The sequence below is a fragment of the Zalophus californianus genome, chromosome 1 (assembly GCF_009762305.2).
Source record: "Zalophus californianus isolate mZalCal1 chromosome 1, mZalCal1.pri.v2, whole genome shotgun sequence".
Lineage (NCBI taxonomy): Eukaryota > Metazoa > Chordata > Mammalia > Carnivora > Otariidae > Zalophus > Zalophus californianus.
The window spans coordinates 20,616,163-20,625,982 of NC_045595.1; the positions used below are offsets into that span (position 1 = coordinate 20,616,163).

The following is a 9,820-nucleotide window of genomic DNA, read 5'->3' on the forward strand; positions in this document are numbered from 1 at the left end:
TTAGGGAGGCCGCCCAGCTCCTAAGGAGCAAAGCAGGGCTGACCCATCACCAGCCAGGTTTCACATCCCGCTAACTTCCCAGGGACTGTGGGGGTTGGCGAGGGTGGGAGTTGGGAGGATGAGGTGATAAGTGCACACCCCCTATTCCACCCACAAGAGCAGCAAGAGGAAAGGTCAGGGCCCCAGGGGCAAATCTGGCCAACGCCCGGGTGGACAGCCCTGAGCCATTCAGCGTGAGCAGGGGCTCAGCTGTGTGACCTTGGTCCTCGAAACCTCTCCAAGCTCCCATCTCCTGCCAACCAACCAGCAAAAACCCCCAGAGAAAGTCCTGAGATCCCTGCCTGCAGTGCCCAAAGGCTGGGGAAATGCCACACCTCAGCTCCCTTCCCGCCAGGCCCCGCCTCTCCTCCTCCTGGCTTAGCTGCCTTCACACAGGACAGGTGCTGGGACGCCTCCCACCCCCAACTCCCCCCTGGCTGGCCCAGGCCCTTACTGGACACCACAACTTGTTTTAAAGAAAAAATAATATTTATTTGCAATATAAACAAAGTCCCGTTGCTGGTTCGGGATATATATATGTATGTGTGTGTGTATATATATGTAGGGTCACAAATTTTCCTTCATAAGATCATAAAGCAAAACTGGCCACCCTCTTGGCATACTCTCATTTACACAAATCTGATGCATCTTTCTGGGTTTTTCTTTTTAAAAGTAAAAAAGAGAAAGAACCATGTACGGCATGGAAGCTTTTTGTCAATTACTCGACTGTGGCAAGATTTTAACCTGCTGCCTTTAAGAATCCCTGAAAACCGCCCCGTGAGGTAAGACGCGGTGGGGCAGAGTTTCCACGGCCTCGCTCGCATGCCAAGTGCGGACTCGCGCAGGGGCCCCGGCCTGACCACTCACCTCTCCCTGGGCCCCTGCGCAGTCGGGACACCTGGTGGGACTGAGGCTGGAGAAGGAACTGGAGGAGGGTAACGGAATCCGTGGCTTTGTTCTGTGGATCCTGGGAGGGGGGTGGACAGAGCCCCACACCCCTTTCTCTTGTCCATCCTCGCCCCTTCTGCCCCTGCCCTGGGATTGAGACGGGTGCGAGTGTCCTGGTAGGAGAAGGCATGGGCAAGATGAGCGCAGGGCCAGCTTCCACGGGACACGGGGTGGCAGCTGGACCGAAGCAACAGCCAGGGTGAGGGACAGAAACTAGGAGGCGGGGCTGGGCCTCCACCACCTAGGCTTCCCCCAGCCGCTGGGCCTCCACTCTCAGTCACAAACGAACGGCGGGGGGGGCGGGGCGAACGAGAGAGAGAGAGAGAGAGAGAGAGAGAGAGAGAGAGAGAGAGAGAGAGAGAGAGAGACAGAAGTAGTGGGTACTACAGAGAGGGCCCGGGCTCAGACCCTCCCACAGGCTGAGCCCAGAGGGCTAATGCTACTGCTTGACAGTCCCCTGCAGCCCCAGCTCCAGCCGGCCTGCCGCATGGCCTCCCATCTCCTGCCTCCGGGAGTCTGCAGGGGCTGCCGGAGGGCCGAGAATGCAGAGGCCACCCGGCAGCCCACCCATCACGACTTGCAGAGGTCGTCACGGGCGAGTGCAGTGCCATGGGGGCTGGGCCAAGAGACGTGGGCACGACTGGGGGGGGGGTCTGACACCAAGGGAGCAGCAAGCCACCCCTTCGAGAAGGGCCTACTGCTGCAGAAACGGGAGGCTTCACACATGTGCAAAACGCATTTGGTCAAGATCAACACGGGGTTTGTCTTTTCCATTAAAAACAAAAACCAAAAAACCAATAATTGCTTTTTGAAATAGGAAGAAAAATAAAACCGAGAACACTTCTCTTTCTCTCTCAAAGGATCAAGGAAGGGATGAAATACTGGTTTATACAATCCACTGTTGCATGTAGCCTGATAATAACACTTTTCATTAAAAAAGAAAAATCAAGAAGAGCTTGAACACTTGCCGTGCTCCAGGGAGCTTGGATTCACCTGCCAAAAGTAAAAAGTAAACTCAGGTCCGTGGATGTGTCTTTAAAAAACAGCCAAACTGGCTGGCCCATCTGCTGATGGAGTGTCCTGGGACAAGGATGAGAGCCTGCTGGCCTCCCGAGGCCATGTGTCCCAGAGCTCAGGGCCTCTCCAGAAAGTCCTGCAGAGGGAGGCCCTGCTGTGGGGTCCGCCCACCCCGGGGCGGTGAGGGCAGCGAGGGCAGCTCGGCCGCCTGCCCACCCGGGGCCTCGAGGCACCGGCCACGTCCGAGGCTGTCTGGGTTCCGGCTGGACATAGCAGGAGTGGGCCGCCCACCTGGCCCGGGGCAGGGGGTGGGGGGGGTGGGGGGGTCGGGAGGGGCCGGCCCCCGCCACCTGTGCCCCAGCCTCACGTGGACTCAAGGGTGTTGAGCGGGAACAGGTTGTGGTTGGCGGGCGTGGAGAAGTAGAGCTGCTCACTGGGGGCGTGGTTGTCACACGGGCTGCTCAGCCCCAGCGTCCGCTCGAAATCCAGCAGCTGCCCCATAAAGTTGAAGTTGGGCGAGATGTTGGACTTTTTCCTCTTGACGAAGTCGTAGGCGTCATTGAGCGACAGGTTCATCTTCTGCATCAGGTAGGCCACGGTGACCGTCACCGAGCGGCTGATCCCTGCCAGGCAGTGCACCAGGACACCACACTTCTTGGAGCGGGCCTCGTCTGAAACACACAGGCATGGGTCAGGAGGGCGCCTCCTCCACGGAGCTGGAGGTGGGGCTGGGGCACACAGGGCGGCAGGGTCACTGGCTGGTGCTGCCCGACTCCTGGGGGACCTGGTGAAGGCCCACACAGGTGGCATGGCCACTGGGGGTGGAGGGCAAGAGCCTGACTGTGGAGAGGGCTCTGCCACGTGTTAGCTTCAGGTCACGGGGCGTCCCTGTGCCTCGGTCTCCTCATCCATAAAATGGGCCCCCATGTTCACAGCACTCTTATAAGGACCTGAGCCAAGAGAGGGCTCTCCAAACCTTGGCACCAGTGATGGCTAACAGTCACTGCTCGGCCCGCTGCCGCGACAGCCGAACGCCCAGCCTGTGCTGAGGGTGTCACCCGTGTCCTCAGGCCATCTGCACCATGGTCAGCAAGTTCATTTTATAAATGAGGTCACAGGCGCAAAGACAGAGTGACAAGCCCAAGGCCACAGAGAGGCTCCTCCAAACTCCTAGCACACACCACTGTCAGCCCACGACCTGGCCGGGGGGACTGAGCTCGTTCTCCTGGTGCGGCTCCCGTGGGGACCCCCTGAGGGCCTCCTGGGAAACAGGCCTGAGGGGAGCCCTTAAAAGGAAATGGGGGGCCTGGCCCTACAGCCAGCTCTGCCCCATCCCCCGCCCCTTAGCTTTACTCAACAGCCAGGGTCTGGCAGGAAGGCCACACCTGAGATTTCACAAGGGAGGCTTGCTTAGGTGCACCCCCCCCGCCCCGCTTACTAGACTTCCCCCGGCAGGCCCATGCACCAGTGACATCTCCCACCGCCGCCAACCAGGTTCTGCCAACCGTCCCACCTTCCCCCAGTGCCACTCTCAGGCTCCCTGGCCTGCACACAGTAGGAGCTCAATAAACATGGCTGAGCCACTGAACAATCGGCCCCGTAAGCGCTCCTCCCCTGGGTGCGGGGCCACCGCCTCTCTGTGCCACAGCTGTGCCCAGGACGGACGTTAACAAGAGGCAGCTCTCTGGGGCCCTCAAGGTGCCCACCTCTCTGATTCTGAGCCCACTGGGAGCCAGGCACACAGCTGGCGCTCAATCAGTGTACTCCCACAAGATGACGCACAGGTTCACAAGTTGTTCCGTCTCCGGTGCTCATTCCCTCGGGCCTGGCAGAGCTTCCCTACTCACCCCCATGAGGGTGCCCAGGGCTAAGCATGGAGTAGGTACTTAATCCAGATCCAGGGACTGCCTGGAGGCCAGACTAGCAGGGGAAGAGAGAGTAGCCGCAGCTTGGTGCAGAGTCGTGCGGTCTGACCTTGAGACTTGGGGCTAACGGGGTGGTGGTGATGAGCCTCCGGTGGTGACACATCAGGGTATGGGGAACGCCTGGCCCCCAAACCCACTCCCGGGTGATCCAAAGTGAAACTGCTTCCGCTGGCTTTATTTTTAGCTTTCTCAGGGTGTGGCTGAGCGCGCAGGGGCCGGGGCTTGATCCTGTCCCACGGAGTCCTAGGGGATGCTTGGGCCTCTATTCCTTCACTTGTCTCCCCCCAGCCCCTACACCCTGTTCTGTCCCCCTCCCCAGAGGCAGAGGGGCCTTCAAAAAGGATAAAGGCACCCATGAGCCAGACTCAGCCCCTGGGAGCCTGGGATCCCCCTCTCGGCTCCCCTGTCTTGTTGGGGGGAGAGAGTGAATGCTCAGGCAGGACCCAGAGACCTCCTGGCCTTGTCCTCCGGGGCAGAGCTGGGAAGCTCCCGACAGCCCTGGTCACAGCCCCTCCCCCAGGCCTCAGCTTCCTTCCTTCCTCCCAGCCAGGCACCTAGTTTTGGTTCCCAGTAAGCGGATGAGGCGGGGAAGCCTCCCACTTCCTGTTATTAAAGCTAGCCCGGCCCAGCTGACACCAAAACGCCCTCCACTGGACACGGCCTGCCAGCAGGAGAGGACTGCCCAGGCCACCTCCTCTCTGCCACTGGAGGCTGGGCAGAAACACAGGGTCACCAGGCTCAGAGAGCCAAGGGTTCACCCTGATCTTGTACCCCTTCCCTGCACCCTGGGGTAAGAGCTGGGTCCAGGAAGATGACCTACAGTCTAACAGCTTCCAGCTGACCACAGAGGAAGCAGGATGGGGAGGTCAAAGATAAGGCAACTCGTGGAGCTTGAGTCAGCTGGGGATGTCGGGGGCTGAGGGCTCTAAGCCGAACACCAGAACATACTGCTCTGGGGGAGGCCTCCTATACTCCAAGCAAGCCCCACAGGCTGCCGGGAGCATCTAGGGCCCTACCAAGTCACTCTGGCTCACCACATTCCAACAGCTGCCCATTCGGGGTCGGCCTTTGGCTCCAGGGCCACCCTTCAGCCCCCTCAGATACAAAATAAAGCCCAAAGAGGCACGGTGGCAGCCCCCTCCTGGAAAACATGTGTGCCGAGGCATGATGCAGAGCAAGCAAGACCTGTGGGAGGTCTAAGAGCTGTGATGTTTCAGCTTGCTGAGCCCAAAACAGCAGAGCCAGAAAAACACAAGCTGGACAGTAGAGTCCGTGCGGTGCCAACAGTTGGGGAGTCCAGGGCTCAGGGGACCGCTCGGGTCCTGAGGGCCTTGGTGACTCACAGCAGGCATGGGTTTGGCCACGGGCACATGCTGGTACACGCAGGGCACACACAGGCTTCGACAGGCCCAGAGGTACCCAGTCAGGCGCCAGTGACACCCAAGTCCCATACACGCCTCGACGCACCTGCCCACCCGCCCCGCCCAGAGCACAGCAGCACCTACCAATGAAGCTGATGGCCTCGGGGAAGAACTGGGAGAGGTTCTGGCTCCAGTGGTCAGAGATGGGGATCTGCTTATAGGTGAACTCGCCACCGTGCTCAAAGGCGTTGGGCAGGTTAGGCGTGACATTGAGGATATACTTGATGCCGTACTTGCCGAGCACGTCCAGGTTAGTGGAGTCCTTGGCGCAGCCGAGGTAGAGGTAGGGCAGGATCTGGACGGGGAAGGCTGGTTGGCTGGATGGCACAGGGCTGCCGTCCGACTCAGTGGCACTGCTGGGCAGCTCTCGGTCTGACTCCCCATCTGAGCAGTCAGAGCTGATCCGCAGGCCCCCCAGGCCCAGCACTGAGGTGGGTGGTGAGCCACTTGGTGAGGACGAGCTGTCCACGTTGGTCTCGCAATGCTCTGAATACTCTGTCTGGAACTTGTTGAAACCACCTGTGGCCAGGGTAAGAGGGCCTGGGTGAGAGACTGACCATGCTGCTGGCCAATGTCCCCAGACCAATGGGCTGCACGAGACCAGTGAGATAGCCGGCGCTGCCCACATCAAGCACTATATACCAACAACAGCCAACGTGGGCCCTGCCGAGTACGTTACACGTGTACCTGCTCCTGTGTTCTCTACATCTCTCCCATGACCCACCTGACAGAATGGGAAACTGAGGCCCCGGGAGGTGAAGTAACATGCCTGAGCTCCATACCCTGACCCATAAGGCTTCAGGGCCCCAGCCACACCAGCAGCTTTTGGCACTTAAGGACAGGCCCCAGCTCACTTCTCTTCCACAGCCCCCATGCACACCTGGCACCCATGGGTGCTCAATAACTGCTGAGTGGTGGAGGAAAGCAGACAACCCCACCTCAGGCCAGTACCTGTGGGTGTGCAAACCCCTCTTACAGATGAGACCGCAGGGGCCAGAGCTGCGTCTAGGTCAGAGGCCCAGAGGGCCTGGGCCTCCTGACTGGGAGTCCAGTCCTTGCCCCCCACCCCCAACCACAGTCAGGGAGGGCAGTGAGAAAGTACTGGTTGGCTCTTTCCTCCCACAGTGGCAAGTTCATAAAAGGGGTCCCAACTCCACCTCTTCCCCTTACAACTCAAGACCCCAGCCTAGGAAACACAGACGGGGAGGGCTGCTGGGGCTTCAGAGAGACAAGAAATGGGGAGCGCCCTGCAGCTAGGCATGGGCCCTGCGCCCGAGGGTGCCGCAGGCCTCCCCTCCCCTCCCTGCCCGCCCGCCGGCTGCCAGCGAGAGGCCATTTTGGAATGTTAATTGGAAACACCGGCTGCAACCACTCGCCCCCCAGCTGCCTCCCCCTTCCACAAGCTTTAGGTCAGTAGGCTGGGACTTGGGGGTCCCGGAAAGCCAGGGCAGGGGACACTGCTTATAGTCCTGCCCCAAGTGCCTCCAAGAGGCTGTGATCCCTCAAGTAGTGAGGCCAAGGCTGAGATGCCCCGAGTCCCCCAACCCAAACGGTCCCTGTACCTTGGGGGCGGGGATAACGCTGCCAAAGCTCCTATATCCTGACCCTAGTCCCCCAGGGACACGCATTCTAGGCTGGAGCAGCTGGACCTGGGTGCCCTGTCGTCTTTGGGGTCCCAGGAGGCGGCCCCTTCCTCCTCTGAGGGGCTCAGCAGGAGCCTAGGCGCTGCTATGACCCCAACAAGAGAAAAAAAAAAAAAAGCCCAGGCCGGGAAAAGTTTGTTCGGCCCACTCGAATCGTGCCGAGAACGGGGTGCAGAGGGGACCCCCGCGCCTGCCTAAACCCGCATCTCGGGGGCCGAGCTCCCGGTAGAGGCGGATGCGAGCCGGGGGCGACGTGGCGCCGGCCGGGCCCGCGGAGCGCACGGAGAGAAAGCAGCCTCCGGCGGGGGCGTCAGGGAGCCGCGGGCGAGCCGCAGTCCCGGACGGGGGTCTCAGTGCTGCCCTCACCTTGGAGGTAGTAGGCCTGGCAGCCGTCGTCGCGTAGCTTTTGCAGGAGCAGGCCAAGCACCGAGGCGGGAGCGCCGGGCTCGGGCTGCCACTCGGCCGTGGCCTCGTCGTAGAGCAGCACGGTGGCCGCCTTGCAGCGCGTGGCGAAGCGCTCCTTGTCGGCGTGGTTGGGGATGATGGAGCGGATGGGCAGGTTGCCCTTGCGCAGGCGGCGCAGCATGAGGCCCGGGATGGCCAGGTTGATGGCCGTCTCGATGTGCGACGACTCGAAGAGCTCGTGCGGCCGGCAGTCGAGCAGCAGCAGGGACGCGCCGCCGCGCGCCTCCAGCTCCTCCTGCAGCCACTCGGCGCTCTTGCAGGGCATGGCCCCCGCACCCGTCGCCGCTCCCGCGCCGGTGCTAGCGCCGCACCCGGACCCCGCACCGGGCTCCGACCCCGCCCCGGTGTCCCCAGCAGCCGACGCCCCCGAGGCCGACATGTGCGCCCGCGCTGGGGGGCCGCGGAGCTGGTTTTTCATGGGGAGCGCGGGCGGCCCGGGGCAGGGGCCGGGCAGCCCTGCCCTGGGACGGCGCCCCGGCCGCGCGGGCCCCAGCCGCGTCTCCGGGCGCCCGCCTCCCGCCGAGCTGCGCGCCCGCCGTCCCGGCCTCCCGGCCTCCGTCCCGCCCGGCCCTCCGCGCGCGCCGCGGCCTGACAGCCCCAATTAAACAGCGGCTCCGGCGGCCGCGCGCCGAGGCGTCCTCCGGGGGGCGGGGCCGCGGGGGCCGGCGCCCGGGCTTAAAGGCGCCGCGCCTCCGCCGCCCCTCCCCACGGAGGACGAGAGCGCGCTCGCGGCCCCGTGCGCCCCGAGGCGTGCGCCCGCCCGGGCCCTCGCCCCACCTCAACCCGGACCTGGCTAAGACCCGCCTGGGGTGCCCAGCCAGGACCTTTCCCCTATGCCCGCGCTCCCAGCTCTACTGAGTCCTACCGTGAAGGGCTGCCCTAGGGGCGTCCAGCGCCTGGCATCGCCTCCCCACTTGCACTGAATAGCAGTGTCCCCAGGGATAGGGCGGTGGGTGGGGGCGGTCACGCTGAGCCAACATGCCCTCCTCCTGTCTGTCAACCTCGTTCATTCATTTTCTCAGAGAGTTCATTCAACAAATGGAAACTGAACGCCTACTACGTGCCAGGCACTGTGCTTAGGATAAGGTCACCGTTTCAGGCGACTGCCTAGTCCCTATGATGGCCACAAGGCTCCGAGACCTGAAAGGGGGTCCCACCCTAGCAGGCCTAGTGGGGAATCAGCAAACAGGGGACTGGAGAAATAGGAGGACCCAGGGCCGCGCCACACTCCGCAGGCAGGAGTGGAGAAATCCTGGAAAGGACCAGCCCTAAGAAGAGAGAGCGAGCCCTTTAAGAAAGCTTTACAGGCGGGGAGGTGACAGGCTCCGAGTGAAGCGCCACGTGACTTTCTCTCGGGGGCGGGTGGGCGGGGAGCTCTCCTTTACCATCAGCTCTCCCTCTCCAACCTCCTTCCCAATGCACCAACCAACTTTCGCGGTAGGCGGGAGAGCGTCGCGCAGATGGCCAATCGTGACTGAAGGAGACGGTTGGGGGAGGGAGGCGGGGGCTCGTCACCGGTTCCACCCAGCGCGGGGAAGTGGGCGGGGTCTCCGCGAGCGCCGTGTATCGGCTCGCAGGCGGGCGGGGCGGAGGAGGTGAATGGAGCTGCAGGTAGCGCTGGAACAAAGCGGCTCCACTCCAGCGCTGCGCGTGCGCACGGGCTGCCGCGCTTTCCCTACGGAGCTAGTGTCATCTGCCCTAGGAGGGAGCTAACCGCTGGGCCCTGCAGTCCGCCGCGTCCGTTCCCCGCGGGCGGAGTGCCTCTGCTTCCTTGGGGTTTCAATCTCCCACTCTGCCCGAGGCTGGGCGGCACACAGCCACCTTGCCTGGACAGAGCCCAGCAAGCCCATCACAGATCTATTCCAGCTATGAGAGTACTCCTCGGAGGTCAGGCCCTTGGCTGGCAGTCCGGGTGCTGGTTGTCAGGGACGGAGGCAGCACTCGAAAAGGAAGCCTGAGCAGACCACACTGGAGGGGACCTGCTGGCTGATGAATCATTCCTCAGCGGGCTTGTTGAGGGCTGGCTGGAGCTTTGGGGACAGCAGTGCCTGATGAGGAATTGGTCGCTGTTCTCACTAGTGGGAAATGGGAGCCTCCACTGTGTCCCCACAGTCCCTGTCCCCGCCGTAGGAGAAAGCACCTTCCTGGACAGAGAAGGGAGGCCCTGCCACCCCTTCCATCAGTTCGTAGTGTCTCCCTTGTCTCCCCTTCAGGACTCCTCCAGGGGGTCCGTACAGGCTAGAGGAGAAACCTGTGAGGATGTGGGGAAATGGAGAAACTCCGCAGGAGGTGGGGGCATCCTCCGGCTGGGGTGTTAAGAAGGGACAGAGTTCAGACGAGTCCAGGAGGAAGGCACACGAGG

At 62.3% G+C, this 9,820-nt stretch overlaps 1 protein-coding gene across 1 annotated transcript; it reads right to left on the reverse strand.

Annotated features, from left to right (window-relative positions):
- Window positions 1-509: 509 nt before the first annotated feature.
- DUSP7 (dual specificity phosphatase 7) lies at window positions 510-8,029 on the reverse strand. Its single transcript, XM_027585766.2, has 3 exons — window positions 7,360-8,029; window positions 5,435-5,869; window positions 510-2,675 (listed from the first exon to the last, which is right to left on the reverse strand). The coding sequence occupies exons 1-3, from the start codon at window positions 7,874-7,876 to the stop codon at window positions 2,368-2,370; spliced, it is 1,260 nt and encodes a 419-aa protein (XP_027441567.1). The 5' UTR covers window positions 7,877-8,029; the 3' UTR covers window positions 510-2,367.
- Window positions 8,030-9,820: the final 1,791 nt, after the last annotated feature.